At 39.3% G+C, this 19,027-nt stretch overlaps 1 protein-coding gene across 5 annotated transcripts in view; it reads right to left on the bottom strand.

Annotated features, from left to right (window-relative positions):
• The window catches only part of DGKI (diacylglycerol kinase iota), a 107,773-nt gene that overhangs the window by 39,804 nt on the left and 48,942 nt on the right, over positions 1 to 19,027 (bottom strand). For all 5 annotated transcript variants that reach the window (XM_027897208.1, XM_027897210.1, XM_027897209.1 and 2 more), the window contains 6 exons: positions 16,587 to 16,666; positions 14,808 to 14,852; positions 11,006 to 11,075; positions 8,463 to 8,503; positions 6,752 to 6,879; positions 6,040 to 6,165 (listed from right to left, as the gene is read on the bottom strand). In XM_027897208.1, the coding sequence (XP_027753009.1) occupies positions 6,040 to 6,165; positions 6,752 to 6,879; positions 8,463 to 8,503; positions 11,006 to 11,075; positions 14,808 to 14,852; positions 16,587 to 16,666 (490 nt within the window). The remainder of the gene's footprint in view (positions 1 to 6,039; positions 6,166 to 6,751; positions 6,880 to 8,462; positions 8,504 to 11,005; positions 11,076 to 14,807; positions 14,853 to 16,586; positions 16,667 to 19,027) is intronic.

Genomic DNA, 19,027 nt, shown 5'->3' with positions numbered 1-19,027 from the left:
AGTATATGAAGAGAATATTCACAACAGGACCATAAAATTTATGGCATTTATTATTTACCCCAGTTGTGCACTGGAGTTTAAAAAAAAAAAGAGATGCCATCTTTGTCAAGAAATTCTCCATAAGTGGGGGTAGGGGGAGATTTACAGCAGCAACTGAAGAAAGGTTTTCCTAATGGTGGATAAACTGTAGCCTCTATCTGGGATGTGTATAAAACTGTAAATATTGTGATTGCATCATGCTGACAACAGTAGAGTTATAAAAATACATGACCAGGCCCCACACTGAAATGCATCACTTTTGCACTCGGTCTCACTTCGAGAACTTGCTTTCCCTTCAAACAATTTCTTATCCATTTGCTATATTCTTATAATTTATTTTTCTTTGCTTTCTTCAAAGTTCTTTCCCTATTTAACCTGTGTTTACCTTTTCCTGACTCATTCTCAATCCTCTTTGCATCACTTTCCCTCTTTTTTGAGCCTACATCTTCCTTTTTACTAACAACCCCTTCTTTTTGACATCCCTTTCCTAGTGAGAGGCAGAGAATTGCTTTGGGCAAACCTTTCTCATGCTCCACTTTCAGGTAGTGAGAACGATGCCTTGCAAGCTATTTGTAAAAGTATCTAAGACAACAGAAGAGAAAGAAAAGGGAGAGTTGAGCAAAACCAGATACTGTGCTCTGTTATGGCCTAGTTCTATCATAAAGACTACACAGGAGTGTACAGTAAAGGTGAGATGGTGATTTATGCCTTCACTAAAATAAGATTTGTTTGAAAGCGGTCGGTTCTCATGGAGCCTCATCTGGGCAATGGAAAGTAATTTGTACAGGTGTACAGGTTCCTGATTAAAACATACACAATTCACTCTTGTGGCTTAATCTTATAAATGCAGTTTGCACTAAATCTGAACCTGAAAATTAATTCAGATTTTATTATCAAAAACACCAGGTCAGACTACTCTGCCCATTTAAGAGCTGATGCTGAGTTTTCCAGGGGAAGACTTTTGGGAAAAAGCCTTGGATTCTTCAAGTCTTTGCCAACCTTCAACATTTTAAAGGTTCGCTGTCACTATGCAGCTCCTGCCTAGTATGTTCTCAGTCATCTCTTTATATTTTCTAAATTTTCACTAAATGAGCGTTCCTTCTCCTTTCTACATTCAAAGCTGTATACCTGATGCTCTTCTCATCTTGTACTAACAAAGATTTCTCTTTAAAAAAATACCCTAAACCACCTAGTAACATCTGCACTGTCACACTGATTTCCTGGGCAATGATCTGATTCTTGTGGTTGAGTTGAAACACTTGGCATTTAGCCTTTTTCTTCTTCCCTCTGAGGAACTAGGTTATTACTGCCTCATACAGCAATGCCTGCATGGTATTAGGAGCTAATTAATGTCTATTTAGTGTAGAGGGCTGCAACCATCTTCCAGCACCTACAGGCATTTTTTCTTCCTCTCCCTGACAAGACCAGATGGCATTCTGGCCAACCTTCACCCACCCTTCACGAGCCATGCACTCGATTCAGCCAATGCAGCTAGCAGCTTTGGAAATACATTACCATCACAGCTGGACAGCTGCTAGAAAAGTGCTTGTTACTGCCCCAAACAATGGGAAAATTAATTACTTCAATTAAAAAACATAGAATAAACTTCTACTAAGGTATAGACACCTTTTCATCTTTGTATGCTGTTGTGGTTTTTATTTTATTTCATTTTCCAGCTCTGAACACATAACAGGGTGACAAACATAACTAGCAAGAGAAATATATTGCCAACAACAAATGCTTGCAGCAGGCCATGAGGTCATCCACAACTCACTGCACCATTTTATCATAGGATAAAATCAGGATGAACCCACTCATGTATAAAGGAAGGGTCCAGTTACATGTTTCAGTGGAGTCAGACCAGAATATTTAGCGTTTTTAAGAACAAGTACCTCTAGTCCAAATAAATTGTCTTCCTATTGTGTTTTTTTATGCACCATTCACATTAATTGATGTTCCTGTTAAACTACAATCTGTCTCAGCTCCTGGTTATTGCATCAAGACACTGTTTCATGTCCTGTCCACTCCATACATCAGTTACACATCAAAGAGCTATCAAAAAAAGGAACAAAACAAGAAATACCATTAATCAAAAGCCAGTTGAAAATAACTTGAAGCTCAGTTAACTGAAAACAAAAGTATAATTTCTATCTCAGAAAGAACTCTGCCTCAAAACCATTATATTCAAATCACAGTTTGACACAAAAGCTTGTGATCAAAAGCAACAGCAAACATTATAATTATTTTCAGATCACACATTCTCTTCTCTGCTTCCATTTATTGAAATAATTTAAAGGATCTTTCTATTTGCATACTTTGACTTTTTAGCTACATTCCTCACTTGTCAGAAATAATTACCTAATCTCAAAGAGGTTTTATATATATAAATATGCATATACACACATATTTATATATGTGTGTATATAGTGATGACAGATGCACTCTAAGCAGCCTGCAGCTATATTATGACCAGCTGTGGTTTAATCTCTTCCTAACACCTGAAGAGTTTCACTCCAAACTGTTTAGGAGAAAAATGACCACTGAGAAAACATTCCCAGTGAGTCAACTATGACACTTTTTCTCAAGTGCCATAGTTGCCAAGTCCCCTATCACTTGGCCTGGGTTATAGGATAATGCACTTTGACTCGGAAATGCTGTACAGTATTTCAGATTAGATGTAAAATAATGGATGCTGATGATTCTTAAAAGATCCATAAGAGCTCCACATACAGGAGGAATTGTCCTCTCTGTTCTCTGCCATATTCCTCTTTAAAAATTTTGCTAGAATCCTTCTCTCAAATTTTATTTGAAAAATAACTTCTGAAAGGACAAATCTTTGTAAAGAACCTGTGAGCTACTTCAGCTGCCAAAACATAATAGTGCTCTCTAAAACACTTCTTTCTTTTGCTTTAAAGTGCCAGGTTAGAAAGACTATTTTACGTCGCAAATTCAAACATTTGACAGTTTGGAAATGTGAGAGCTCATGTCACCCGAGCATCATACTCCACCCCTGTTACATTAAGTGTCATGACAACCTGAAATCACATTGCCACCCTTTACTTTCTTCTGCTGGACTCTTGTCTCAGTATTTTAGTAGAGACCTGCATGATATCCTTCTGTATATGCAGTGCACAGCCTCAAGATTTATTTATGCCACAATACCAAGACTGCACAGAATGCAAAATGATTAATTTCCCGCTAAGCGTCTCTGACAGCATGTCCCCATAGTACCCAAGCTTCTCATGGCCATGAAATTTACCCTCACTCTGCTCCTCTAAGGTGAGGTTGCAATATTATCTGTATTCTGCAGCTGGGAAAGCAGGCACAAACTTTCCATTAATTTTAGTATTACAACCTGAGGCAACAGAAAGACTATTTCTCAGTTTCCAGCCCTTCACTCTCTTTCAAATTTTTCTTGTACTGGCCTTCCAGGAACCAAAGCTACTTCACAGTGGACACACATAGAATGAGGAGTCCACTGTTAACAGGCCATTTGCAAAAAGTTTGTTGTAAATCTTTATTGGTCAGAAATCCTGTCTGGGATGTTGAGCAGAGAAGCCAGTCCCCCAGAGCAGCATTCAAGTACCTTAACAGTAACAGTACCTTCCTTTCTCCACCATGATACCCTGACTCATTTACTATATATCTTCCATCTTGGCAGCAAATAAGGCAGTGTCTAAACATATTTCAGAGCTTGCCCACCTGTGTAATGAAAAATCTGCATAAACCCAGAATTTCAGATTCTGGAGAGAAACAGTCACAGACCCTTCCTCTGTGTCCCTAGCCTGTCTCACTATTCCCTTACCTATATACACTCCACATCCTCTTTCTTTTCATTATTCCCATTCTGATTTCCAGACACCTGCATGTCCTCTGTGCTCCTAGCAAACAGCTTCCATCCTCTAACCCAGTTCCCCAACCTCCTGCACATACTCCCTTTTCGATTCTACTCCTTTGGCTCTTGCAACTTCTTCTCCTTGTTCCTTCACACACCTTTTCCTGACCCATCTCCATTTGACCATGATTACTGCATCCCTTTTCTCCTTTCTACTGGAGATCAGCTGGCGAGCAGCACGGCACCCCTTCCCTCAGCCCTGTGGGTAGGCTTGCAACCTGAATTAGGCACAGACAGTCATAAATCCTCAGTGAGCATGTACAGACAGAAACTTTTGAAAGCAAAACTCCCGAATCTGAGATGTCTCCAAAGTGCATGAGCAATCTCATCAGCAGGGCAAACTCAGGGGTAATTTTCAAGACAGCGAAAGGCATCTCCCTGGTATTATGATGACATTTTATAAAATGTCAAGCCTCCAAAACTTCATTCCAATGAAGTTCATTCCACTGTCAGCACTAAAACATCTCAGGAATCAACCGCTGGATTTATTTATTTATTTGAAAGAAGGTAATTTAAAGGAGTACATTTTCCACAAATCTTGTCTTCAGAACGAACTGACTTTTTTAAGTTTTTACTAAAAGAAAAAGAATCAGTCCAAGATGGAGTCTTACCATGAAAACTTTCAGCCAAAACAATTAAAGTTTAGAAAAGCTGTAAAGAAAACAATTCCTTAGAGTAGACAGTGACAGATACACTTTACTCAGGGCAATGCTGCTGACTTTTCTTGTAATTAATAAATCTACTAAACATAATTTTTACAGCTAAGCAAACATTTCCAGTCATGCTGATGTAACCAAAATCAGTCCTCTTACCAATTAGAAATTAGTCCACATGTTCTCACCACCTCTTTAGACTGCCTAAAAGTGTCTATGGATCACTTTTCTCAGAGCTTTGTCAGCTCCAAAGTTTGGGGCCTGCCACTCCAGTCTGTGGAAAAGTGAACCTGAATTCACCATTCTTCACATTGCAAAGGGCACCAAGAACTAACTCAGAATCCCTCAGGGCGATAGGAGAAAACCAGGGATGTGTCTCCTGGCAGTGCTAGGTAGATCACCCTTTCTTAGCATGTTATCTCCTTCTCCTGACAGCAGTTTCCAGTTTGCTGGAAAGTTTCCAGTTTGCAGCCACATGGCTACACAGTCTACCATCCACACTGCATCTGTCCTGGAAATGTAGGCTCTGCCTGCCCTGTAGAAACCTTGCAGCCCCCTTCCACACACATCCAGACAGAAACAAAATCTGAAACAAGGACCACATGGTCACTATTCCTAATTTTTCTATACTAAGTTTTAAAACCTGTTCATAAGGATGTCCAAGCAGTCAAACTAGAAACACAAAGCAGAACTGATGTACATAATTATACATTAGGTACTCGTGCAGGGGGTGGAGGGGGGGGAGGGGGAGGGAGTGTTAAACAATCCCAAAAGACTGGAATCTTTCAAAGCTACCAACAGAGTTCTGACAGGTGTTTCCCATCTAAACTTTGGTAGTGACTATAGATCTACTGATCTGAAAATCTAAAGTGAAATCATCAAAAACTGAGAACCACTTCTAAAATAGGCAAGCAGAATAAGAGATGTTTTTATACAAATGTGAACAGGGTAAATTGATATGGTGGTAGAAGTCTCCATGGGGGAATTATCAGAAAGATAAACCAACGTTTAGTCACCCTACATGGTTCAAGATTATATGAAAACTACTGCCTATATCTTTGACAACAAGCAGCAGTTCTAGAGGTTTCTGTTTTGTCATATTGTATCAGAGCTAAAGTGAGGGTGAATGCTTCGATCTTTCCCCTAAATAGTTGCTAAGAACATTTCCTTAGGTGGAAATTCAGGCACCCAAAATAACATATTTTCTTTTAGGGTCCTTGGATCTAGATTAATTAAGAGTTCAGGGTGCCACAGAGGAAGAAGTAAAGGCAAGAACATATAATAGGGGAGAAATAGGAAGAACAGAATGGAAGAGCATGAGAGAGGTAGCAAAAGGACTTCTGTAATTTCAGCATGTCAGCACAATTCATTACGCTTAAAGGAGACACCAGGAGCTGTCTGTGGTGACAGTGACAGTGCGTCATCAAGCAGAGAAATGCAGAGGGCTCTTACTGCAGCATATGTGTCTGGCTGGCGTCCTTTTGTTTGTCAGGTACCTCGTAGTGGGGGGAGATCTTGCCGAGGCCACCGTCACTCAGCATCCTCTTTCGCACAGCAGGGTTCCACCGATCTGATATTCTGGGGATATAAGAAGGAAGAGAAAGGCATTCACCCCTCAGAAATTTGCTGCGTACTCCACTTTGAAGCCATCTTACGCTTACTGGTTCCCAGCATTTTTCAGCCCATAGCAAGTTTAAATGGATTAATTCATTATGAATATAAGACTGTTCCCAAAAATGAATTGAAGCATTTCTGGTCTGTCAAGAAGATGATAAGAAACAGACACTTCACCATCTTGCTTAGCCATAAAAGGCTTCAGGTCCTTATACAGTAGTATTAGAGCCCTAAACACACACAGAAGTTTGTAACTCAATCATTAGAGATTTATGCCAGAGGAGATAGTCAAATGGTATCTTGACCTATACAGCAGGTTAAAAGGTGCCAAAGTCTTTTAGCCCTGCTGTGTGCTCCAGAATGCCTAATGGAGTAGATGTAGATTATGCTACTGTCCTTCTGTCATTACCATGGCTGGATTTGTTCCTGTCCTCGGCTCCTCATCTAATGTCTGCCCTCCCACATCTCCCAGTCCTTCAAAAAAAGGGGACCATAAAGAGATGCTCATCTCTGATACAACTGTGAAAAGTCAGATCCCAGCAATACTCACCCAGAGGCCTGCTCCACTACCAGATCAGGCATTCCTGGTGGCGTCCCCACCTGCTGTGACATTACCATCTCTGGGTCCAGAATAAAAATCTCGTCCTGCGAAATTTCCGTCACAAAGTGCAAATGTTCCTGTTGGAAGGATACAAGCAACAAATAAAGAACCTGCAGCCTCACTATCTCCCAGAGCACCCAGCTACCCTAGACCCAGCTGGCTGCACTATAAGGTCTCTGAAGAGCATTCAGGGGACTCTGTGTACTTAAGTGCATACTTACACAACCACATTAAAACCAATGCCACAGAAGTCACTAATAAATATTTCATTGATTTCAAGCCAAACAAGATTTTCAGTTAGCAAGCTTCACACAGCAACACTTAAAAGGCTGCTACTCAATGATTCCATGTCACTCTGATGAAAACTACAGGCCTACATAAAAAGCTGAGGTTTGCATTTCGAAATGAGGATCAACACCCAAGGTCTCTCATTCAGTGATGGTTGACAGAACTTTGCATTGTTTGAGGGTACTCTTGCAGTCCTCTACTGCTTGTACATTCTGGTTTCACATCTCCATTAATAAAGTTTTCTTTCTTAGTCCTTCCTTTTAGTTATTGACGCTGAAGGCTCATTGTCCTTCAAAAAAAAAACACTGAGTGGGAGTAGGCCTGTCTATGTAGGCAAACAGGCAGGACACTTCCCACTGTTTGTGTGCTGGGACCATCACACAGTATTGACCTTTTCCCCACAGAAGCACAGGATGGAGGAGTAAGATGTACCATCTGTACAGTGTCAAGTATTAAGGAAATACAGAATAAGCCAAACAGGATCAGATTGCCTAGTTTAACATGCATCTTCTTCACCTGTGCCTTTGAAATGTTGAAGTACATCACGAAAACAAAGATGCACAACGTGTGTGTAAAGGAGTCCCATGGTGGCTACATGCAGACACTGAACATGGAAACTCTGAACTAAAGTCACAGGTCCTGCTGCTTGAACTAAAGCACCAGCTGTTTTTGCTAAGGAATGATAATATGTTCATGTGATTCAGAAACAGCTTACACAGTTCTCAGGGGGACTAAATACAAATGACCACTGTGTGTGAAATCAACAATTTGCACTTAATGCTCAGCCACTAATTGGCCTATTCTGGCTACAAATCAGAAACACCAAAAGCCCTATAAAATTTTCATTGTTTTCTAGAAAACATATTCAGATTGTCAAATCTCTATCACAGGTTTGAATGCAGCAGAGCTGCATATTGTTTCAGGAATATTTGATGCAGCTCTGTTCCTAATACTCAAACTGTAACATCACCTAAAGTTTTATAGTATTTCATGGCAGACACATGCACAGGATCAAGGCTTCTGGTGCTGAAAAGCATCAGTGAAAAGATAAATGTGAATACACTGGTGCCACACAGATGCCCTCAGTAAGAAAATAAGGAGGGCAAGGGCAGAAAATTCTGACCTTTATATCAAACTGGTAGCAAACAGAAGAGCAGATGGTCAGCAGACACAAGTCATCATTGAAACAATGCAAATTACATCTACTAAAATATGGCACAGAATATTTTGTCTATTTCTCATGAAACATCAGTAACATTATGGAATATACAGGAGGAAAGGCAGATAATTCATTTTAGGCTGCATTAGACATAGCTTTAAAAAAAAAAAAAAAAAAACAACCTCTAGAAATTATAACTGAGTAAAGATTTACCTGAGATCTGTCAATGCGGTAAAAACGATCAGCAGAAGTTGCTGCAAGACAGAGAGACAACAAAGCCATTGTGAAGAAAATAGTCTGAGCAGAACTGCATGGCCAAAACAGGCTGTTTTGTCCACTACCACATAAGACAAAGCCTGTGTCAACTCAAGTGGCCCTACAAGAACATAATCTAATTAATTCATTGTGTCCATATAAGTGGTGTCTCTCAGGGGTCAGTATTGGGACCAAAACTGTTCAACATCTCTGTCAGCAACATGGACAGTGGGAGTGAGTGCACCCTCAGCAAGTTCACTGATGACACCGAGGTGCGTGGTACAGTCGACATGCTGGAGGGAAGGGATACCATCCAGAGGGTCCTTGTCACACCTAAGAGGTGGGGTCATGTGAACCTCATGAAGTTCAACGAAGCAAAGTGCAGGGTTCTGCACCTGAGTCTCAGCAATCCCAGGCCCACCTACAGTCTGGGTGGAGAAGTGATTGAGAGCAGCAGCCCTACAGAGAAGGACTTGAGGGTAATGGCTGATGAAAAACGCAACATGAGCTGGCAGTTTGCACTCAGCCCAGAAAGCCAACTTTCTGCTGGGCTGCACCAAAAGGAGCGTGGCTAGCAAGTCAAAGGAGAAGGTTCTCCCCCTCTACTCTGCTCATGTGAGACCCCATCTGGACCACTGCATACAGTTCTGGTGTACCCAACATAACAAGGACATGGAACTGTTGAAGCAAGTCCAGAGGAAGGCTATGAAGTTGAGAAGAGGACTGGAGCACCTCCCCTATGAAGACAGGCTGAGAAAGTTGGGGCTGTTAAGCCTGGAGAAGAGGTTGCCTGGAGACCTCATAACAACTTTCCAGTATCTGAAGGGGGCCTGCAGGGAAGCCAGAGGGGGACCCTTCATTAGGAATTGTAGCAGTAGGACAAGGGGTAATGGGTACAAACTGAAAGAGGGGGAATTCAGGATAGACATTAGGAAAAAATTCTTTACTGTGGGAGTGCTGAGATACTGGAACAGGTTGCCCAGGGAGGTTGTGGATGCCCCAATCCTGGTAGCGTTCAAAGCCCCATTCGATAAGGCCTTGAGCAACCTGGGCTATTGGGAGGTGTCCCTGTACATGACAGGGAGGATTGGGACTAGATAATCTTTAAGGTCACTCCCAACCATAAATATTCCATGATTCTATGATATTCCTAACCCATTAAATGGTGAATTTTAAGGTAAGGTTTAATAAACAGTAGTCACTGAAAATATTAATTTGAAATAAATATTTTTTAAAAATGTATTAAATGGATTTCAGGCTTATAATAAGAATTGATTACATTAAAATATGTGACAGAAGAAGCTCTATTGTTCCTAGGAGAGTATGGCAAGCATATAATTAAATTGATGAACCTAATAGGATTAATTCAAATTTTGAATCTAAAGAACAATACCATGCTTGGAAGCTCTTTGTAAATCAAATGCATGGCTACAGATATTCATTCTGAACTAACAATATATTCAAGGAAAATTTATGCTACTCATGAAAAACACATAAAAACAGGAGAGATTCTCTAAATAAAACATGTATTATGAATTTGCCACTGTCAAATAATTTATATTACTAAACCCAAAAGTATTTTATTATCTACAATGTGCTTCATCGGATGCAATTTTTTTTGTATCTACTTTGCATTTTGTTTGGCGAGTGAAATCAGGTCCATTCACTCTGGAGTTTTGACACAAGAGCACAGTGATATAGCATTGTAGGCTTTGGCACTGCAGGAGAATATCAAATACTAAAGACAAAAACTAAATGCATCAACCCAGCCAGCCTTCTCCAAAAACCAAACAGATTCTCAATATGTTTTTTATCAATTTCCCTCATGAGAGACAAGGAAGAGTGATTAGAAATTGCCAAGGAGAATTTGTTTTTGTTTAGAATATTAAAAATTTAAGCCTCCCCATGCTGAAGCTTTCGTAAAAGCAGATGCCATCCATTTCAGCTGCTAATTCCTGTGCTCTGGAGCCTGATGTAAAGCCAAGATAAGTCATCTGCTTTGACAAAGTCTGGGTCTAATACAAGGTCAGCTCTCCAGGGAGTTACATGAAGTGCAGCATTACAAGGAAAAGGATGTACATTTCCATCACCTAAACACTACAGTGCCTAAAGACTATAGAACTTACAGAGAAACCAAAGTGAAGAGTACAGTCTTGCCAGCAGCAGCACGTTGCCACAACCAGCACTCTGAGTTCAGGCATTGCCATGCACTAAATCTCCTCATCACAGCAGAGACTCTAATAAATCCAACTAACCTCCCTCAGGGGAGCATGTCTCCTTGGGGTGAAAAAGCTACAGTAGACATTTTGATTGCTAGATGAAGGGCCCACTTCACTTTTTAGAGGGGAAAGGGGGTCACTCAGCTCCTTTTTACCTGTTCAGTGTAACAAGAAGGAAGAAGCTACGCCACCACAGTTAATACTCTCAGATCAGAACTATCTTTCATATGCACAACAGAGGCAAGCAGCATGCTGGACACAAGACAAGGGAGATGCACTTACCATCTAGGAAGCACCATCTAGGAGAGAGCCTCTGAACAGAAAGGACTCTGGGGAAAGAGCTTTCCTGGTCCTGTATAGGGCAGGGAAATTATGTTAAAAAAAAAAAAAAAAAAAAAAAAAAAAAAAAAAAAAAAAAAAAAAAAAAAAAAAAAAAAAAAAAAAAAAAAAAAAAAAAAAAAAAAAAAAGAGAAGTATTTTTTCTCCAGAAAGGGCTATTTCCTAGACTTCTCCCTTTTTTTCATTTTGCTCTACTGACATTGCACAATGTGTAAAAGCTATACAGCATAAACCCACTGGATTTTCTTCTCCATGATATCAAGGTTTGACTGCAATAATAGAAAAGAGTAAACTGACATTGTTTAGTTTCAGCCACGTCTTCAGCTATCCTCTTCTCTTCAGCAGTATCAAAACCTTTGCATCAACAACAGCTTTCTCAACAGGAACAGAGGGAGGTGAAAGAGATCAAAGACCCACATCAGTATCAAACAGCAGCCACGAACTCTAATTACTGTTTGTTCCTTATGTGCTGTCACAGAATCACAGAATATACTGAGTTGGAAGGGGCCACAAAGATCATCAAGTCCAACTCTTGGCCCTGCACAGGACCATCCCCAAGAGTCACATGATGTACCTGAGAGTCTCTGTCACCTTCCTTTGTTCCAGCTCAGTATTTTTCACACACTTTTGCCTCCTCTACTGATCTGCCACTCAAAGCAATTCCCCAACTTGCTCTGTCCCAAATGTACATTGGAGTAAAAAACATGTTATCCTCTGCACCAAGAATACATAGAGTGCCGGTCTGAGGACCACCACTGGCCAAACAAATAGACATCCTACATCGACACGTTTCCATTCTGGCTAAAAAAATCTGCTCCTGGAGATCTGACAGATGTTACATCAGGAATCAAACAAAATGACTGGGGAAACCTTCTTTCTGAACTGTGCTCACCAAGGACTCAAACAGTCCCCCAGGCATTTTTAGCTCTCACTGAGCTGAAGAGGCAAAAGGCATCTCAAGAGTGCAGAGGGTGGTCATCTCTGTGCTCCATGCTGCCAGTGGATGGTCAGCCAAATTTTTAAAGCCACTGGTATATAACATTTAAACACAAATATATTTGCACAGGGGAAAACACAACAGCTTCGATCTTGGGCACACACACAAAATTTGTATAGAGACAGATGCTATCCTTATTTACATCTTAAGCAGTACAATCACCACATCTGCAAACAATGCAAATTCAGGCTCATGTGGGCTCAAGATTAAACTTTACTCCCCTTTCAGACAACAGACTACAGAGTAGTATACCAAGTCACATGGCAAGAAAAGAAAATGTAGAAGCAACAGGGAGAATCTTACTTAATTTCATAAATCTTTCTCTCATGTACAGCTTATTGTCTGCAGCCTCCTTAGAGGAGACAATGACAGCATAAAATTCCATAAAGTGAACTTTATCTACACACGGGGACCAGGTAACACATCTCAGTGGTTTCATAGAATCAGATTTAAAATACACCTTTTCTTTCTCTAAGAAGGACTAACCGAGCTGTGGGATGCTTAGGTTTGCTTGTGTTGCAGCTGACTTGTATGTGGGAGAATCAAGGATCACTGAAATCTATTAGGTTTGCTGTCGTCTGTATCTACGTGCAAAAGCTTTATGTATCTTAATATTTAGTCCACTCTGTGGAAAGGAGAAGACTATTATAAAAAAGGAAAAAAGGAAGAAAAGATCCAATAACGGTATGTACTAAAAAGTAGTTTATACAAAGAAGAAAAATGAGTAAAGATTCATAGAGTACATAATGTTGGCAAAGGGAATATGGGGATAACGCTGGTAAATGTAAATTTGAATCCCAAATTGCATATTGTGATATCCTCCTTCCAAGACTTCATTACAGTTCAACTGCAGAAGTAGCTTGCTAAGTCTCAGGCCCATGAGAATGGTATGTTATCAGCATTAAACTCATTAGAGAAACAAAACAGTATGAAAAACAAATCTAGTGTAATTCTTTTCATTTGCACCTGGGCTTGCTAATACTTCTGCTGACTTCCCATGTTTTGAGCTGCAGAGGAATCGCACAAGAGAACTGCATTTATGAGACCTAAAAGTACCCATGACACCTTATTAGTGAGGTATGAAGACAGTTCTGTCACTTTAAGCACCTTATTTATGCCCTTTATCCACTGCTTTTTCCCATTTCTGCAATATGTATAGGGATACCAACATGGAACAAACCTCAAATTAACCTAACAAGACAGTTTGCAGAAAGTGACCCACTGAGAAAAAAAGAACAACAATGTTTGACAAGACCAGGACAAACAAGTACTGAAGACAAAACACAGAGAGGGGTGCATTCAAAATGTAGCATCATAAAAAATGGATGGTATGTTAGGGATTTCACACTGCTGTGCACTAGAGAAGATGGCTAGGCAACTAATTTATATACTGCTATAACTGCAGAGGTTAGAGCCAAGTATAGAAATGATTTTCAACATTACATACTCTTTTTTAGACCTCCCCATATAGGCAGATTTAGTTCTTCATTTTACCTCAGGCAGTTTCCTACACATGGAGCAGTCAGCAGCCACTTAGGTTAATTTATAATGAGTGGAACACAATCGTACGTGCTGATTTATTAGTCAATTTGCTAGACACTAACAGTGCTCTAAAACTCAGTTCCAGGGCAATGACTGATGGAAATGTCAAAAAATATGAGGCTAACATTGGACAGGGAAATGAAGAAACAAACCATGAACTGTTAAGAAGGAGGCAACTCCAGGAAAACATGCCAAATTGCATTTTCTTATAGTGTCTGCAGTCAGTGCATCTACAGGCATTCTTGTGAAACTGGAATTCTGTATCACCCAAGTAATCAGTAACACCCAAGAAATCATCTGCAATTTCACCACAATTGGTTCCTGTCATCCGGATCTCTGTACGCTTTCTCAGTGAACTCGTTCCTGCTGATCCAACAAGACTTGCATTGGTAAATTAGGAAAAACATTATCGACACCATGCAAACTTGTGATCCTAAGCACTATGTCAACTGACCAAGGTTTGTGTCAAGTCTGTGTGCTAATATCTGACCATTTCAGAAGCCAGTAGAGTTACTCTGGGTTAGTTTACTTCCAATTTAAGTGCTGTGCAATGCATTATTTTACTGAGAGAAATATACAACAATACTTACAACTGAAAAGGCAAGTTGTGTATTGCATAAATTGCAGAATAAAGTTGTATAAAATGCACAAAGAGACCAATTTGAAGAACTACACCTAAAAATTGTTTCTCTCATGCAGAAAACATATTTGTGCCCAAGATGGATTAAAAAATTACCTTGAAGATTACGTTAAAGTAGATGACTGACACATACAAAATTATTAAGAGGTTAGACCTGCTATAACACCTTTTTTTCTCACTGATAGACTTTATTACTACAACTATGCAATATAACATGTTATTGTTCTGTTTCTCAGACTGTTTCTCAGAGAAACATTTTTACTTTTGTCATTTGTCCTACAGGACACAGTCTCTCATTCACTTCAATTTGCAAGGTACCGCTATTGCAGTATCGCTCCCATCATCATGCTGTGCTGGTTTTAAAGGGATTCCACAAGGCTTTCGAGGTAAAGGATTGTACAAGAGAAATCAGAATGAATCTCCAAGATCTAAGGGTGAACGTTAACCAGAAATTCAGCTAAAATTTTGGTATTTAACCCAAAAACATATGGGTTTAAATGCAAAGAGTGCACTTCATATTGTTAAGACTCTTTTTGTTCCGATAATAAAAGGAAAGCTTATCTTACCTGGTAATGAACTCTCTGTGTAGTAGAAGGTACTGACTGTAGGTCCTAGAAAGAGAATGAAAGACACAACAGTGATGAAAATAATTAAAGCAACAAGAGCTGTTTGCAGTTCTACTATCTGAAGTAGCTGGGCAAACAAATCATTTCACAAGTATTTCTCACTGGTTTTAAGCATATGAAACAAACATGGCAGAATAGTCATGGAAAGTTCACTTAAAGTTTAGATTTGTATGCATTTGGTCAAAAAAACAGTTTCCAAAATATAGAGGTTATGTTAATGAGTCTTTACCATGCTATAAATCTATTTGTTCCATGAGAACTATCTAAATTTAAAATATCAGCAAAAAAGTTAATGAAAATATGCTAAAAATCTAAGTGTTTTTTTACAAAAAGTTTTGAGTGATTAATGCACTGAAGAAAACCACTGGCAGTTCTCCCTGTTTTACGACAATCTCACTCTGAGGAGGTCATACCAGAACGATCCTGATATTTACCAGGGTTCAGGAATCTAATTTATTTTAATAGAGATTTTGTCAAATAGTTATAGCTCATGACTTAATCTACCATAGAGCCTGGCCTACAGACCATTGCCCCCCAGCAGCTAGCAAGATGGCAGAGATCAATAAAAACTTGGCACCTCTATTCCCAGTAAATGTGTCTGAGCATATTTAAAAAAAAAAAAAAAAGGCACAGAAACTGCACAAGGTTGGAGAAACACAGCTCCTCCACAACGACTATGGGTAATTCAACCAGAACTTCCAGACTGATTGTGCTTTTCCATACGCCATACTGTAAATATGCATCTTACATCTTACCTTAAGGTATGCACCTTATGGAGCAAACAATGTGATTTTCTGCTTGATAATAAAAGTCATACCCTGGGTCTGGATGTTCAGAAATGCAAAGAAGTGAAACCCTGAAGTGAGATACTAAGGTTCATATTCTGACTGCAAGCACAGCGTTCTAAAACCTACAGGAAGTCAATGGCTCCCAAGGAGCTCAATGCAAGGGGTGAGGTTCATAGTTCCTACGTAAATTAGACCAACTATTTATAAATCTCTGTGATGTCCTCACACTTGTAAATGTTATTGAAAGATATCACTAAGATAGTGATTTTGAAGAGATTAAAAACAATCAGAGACAGTATGTTAATTAAAATCCATTAGTTTTATCACTAAAAACATACACACTTAAAATGATTTGGGTAATGAGACATTTGGAGTCTCCATTTCCCAGGTTGTATTGTAGAACGAACTCTCACGAGTCAAGGTGTTCAAGGCAATAAGAGCAGTACTGTTATTAGGTGCATGAAAATACATTTCTGAGATTTGGAAATATCTATTTGATAGTTGTAGTGTGTAGCGGTTTCTCAGATTACTCCATGACAGTATTAGAGAATGACAGTTGCATAACTGGACCCACTCAAATACCACAATGCTTATCCTTACAAAACACACTTTCTAATGTGTAGTTTAGGTAATTTCAGCAACACGTGTGGAAAGTTTTGGTATTCTATTCTTAATCAAAAAGAAGTAAACACACCCATCCACATCAATTATGTTATCATTTAAAAGGAATCAGTGTGATTTTTAATTTCTTGATTAAGAAATAATTTCAGTACTTTTATTATTACCTCAATTCTAGAATTTTGATTTCAGTGGCAGGCAAATTGCAGCAGTCTTAATATATGGTTGTTGCAACTACTAGTCCTCTGCACTCAGAACCAAAAGAAACATGAAATAGATTAGCAAATTATATCTGAATTCACAAAGGCCTCACCTCCTGTAGGCGGTCGATGTACATACGACAAGTCTCCAAGTCGCAGTCTCCTCGTACAACTATAATTCCTAGAGGAATGGCTGAAAAATCAAAAACAAAGACAAACCTCTTTAACTAAGTCTCTTAAACTTGAACATATTTGCCATGGGCTTCAACTTTGGCTTTTTTTAATGTCCTCACAAAAGCTTTCTATTATCTAAGTCTTAGCAATTATTTAAAAGATTATTATTCATCGTTAGGTTCACCCACTTATAATTATCAAATATTCAGTTTCAAACACCTTTCATGGTTTCATGAAAGAAGTTGAAACATATTCAGTTAATTATGTACTTCATTTTCTGATGTCAACATCAAACATTAACTGCAAAGAAAGGAACATAACTCAGAACAAGAGTTAGGGGGGTGCCCTTATACCTTGAAATAAGAGTGATGTTTTATTTTCAGAATAAAGTCTACAGATTTAAAGTAATGAAAGTCACAGCCTGATTTCTGAGAAAACTGTCCAACACTATGTTATTTTGATGTAGAGCTGCTTTCAAATCAAAACAGACATTTTGCCATCTACACTCAAAACTGACACATCTCCATATTTAGTTAGGGGGAAAAAAAAAAAAAAAAAAAGGTAAATAATTCCCTTCAGGTGAGGGCAACATTTTTAATAACAGGACACTTAGGTTTCCACAGGCATTCTGTTCTTACAGCCAAAAAGAGTCCAAAACAAATCCACAAAAGGAAAAATAGAAAAAAGTATACACGATTCCGCAAGAAAGGTACCAAAAGAGCTATCTACTAAGATCCCATTAAATAAGAAGAAAATAAGTGAAAACTCTTGAGTACCTGATTTTGTAAAACTGAATCACTGATTTAAGTTCCTTTTTCCTCCCTGGAGAGTCTTTAATCAAATAATGCCCCAAAAATTTATGGGAGCAGCAGGAAAGATATTTAAATCCTCACATGAATTATTCCAGAAGGAGAGCAGAATATCAACCCATAAACAATTTTGATAACTGGATAATGAGCAGCAACATAATATTGCCAAGGTTTCTGAGATAAATAGAAAACAGAACTGTGCTGCAGCCTTTCCTGCTGTTGAAAAGAAGTTGATTAAGAGGGAGAAATACTCAAATACCGAGAAGCTCCTCATTCTGGTAAGAAAACAAGACAGTGCTAAAAGATATTGGGGTACATAGCTCCTCTTTTTCTGGTTTACCAAGGTTAGAAGTACAAAGAGCAGCTCAATGCTTTCACAGAGAAGACCTGGGAAGCACTTGCAGCAGTCAAGTTCACAACAGACCTCAGAGACCAGCACAGGGCTCCATAATGCTGCCAGCGTTGTGCTTGGAAAGCAAATTGAACACCAGAACAGCTATGGACCCAGGAAAAATGGAAGCAGGGAAAAAAAATGCTGAAGGGAGAAACAAGGACATAAAGAAGGGATCAGCAGGAAGAACAAAAGAACTCACACGCTGCCTGAAACACTGATATCCAATAGCAATGACAATTCCCCTGCACATTTTCAGAAAGGCCAGGTGGGAACAGTGCTCATTGTGACCTCCCAGATTCTTTCATTACAGAACAGAGACTGAGAGACAAGCGAGTGGAAGGAGGGTCAATCATGAGGTTTCCTTCACGCGCTCCAATGCTCTGGGTTACAGACTGATTCTCTTTGCTTAGTGTTTTGTGTTGCTTAACCTGTGCTGACAGGAGACCCTTAAGCTCTTTGCAGAGAGTTCTTAATGGCCATCTAGCTTCAATTCAGCAGATCCCTTTGCAGCCCTTGCTGAAAGAAGCGTTTGTTAAATTCATTCATAGCACTAAAAAGTGAATTGCAGCAGACACAGCTACACCTCCAATAGCTACAGAGCACTAGGGAGCTACACTACTGGCTCATAAACTGTCACCACAGATTTTGTCTCTCTCATATACACTTAATGGGGACTAAAGCTTTGACCTGCCAAAACAATGCAGAGGAACACAACTGAAATCCTTAACTATCACCACTCCTGACAGCCTGAAAGGGAAGGACCTTAGGAACACATTTGGAATTCTGAAGAAATCCACCAAAATATCTAAAAAGCTAAAACTAATATTCAATAGGTATCTTAGTGGTGATATTTATGGGTCTCATCTAATGATTGAAAAGTAGTGATTCACAACTTCAGTTAAACAATGTCAAGCCAGTTGCTAGTGGCCATGGAATTCTGAAACTCTGGGCTGTATAACTTTGTCCTTGAAAAGAAATGTTCTGCCTTAAGTGTTTGGAAACTGTGAACTAGCCCGATCTACAGCTTTTGGGGTCAATGGCTTAAGGGATAAGGTGCATGAGGTGGGTCTTAAGGGGTTCCATTCCATATGGTTCATGCCCTTTGAAAAACCTTTAAAGTCATCACCGGGTAACACTATAGTATGTGCTAAAAGGCTGCTTTCCAAAGTTTCTGGGT

The sequence above is a fragment of the Empidonax traillii genome, unplaced genomic scaffold (genome assembly GCF_003031625.1).
Source record: "Empidonax traillii isolate 1590-97213 ecotype Southwest subspecies unplaced genomic scaffold, ASM303162v1 scaffold533:size792476, whole genome shotgun sequence".
In the NCBI taxonomy this organism is placed as follows: domain Eukaryota; kingdom Metazoa; phylum Chordata; class Aves; order Passeriformes; family Tyrannidae; genus Empidonax; species Empidonax traillii.
Note: the sequence above shows the minus strand (reverse complement) of the source record. Positions and strands in the feature narration are given on the sequence as shown.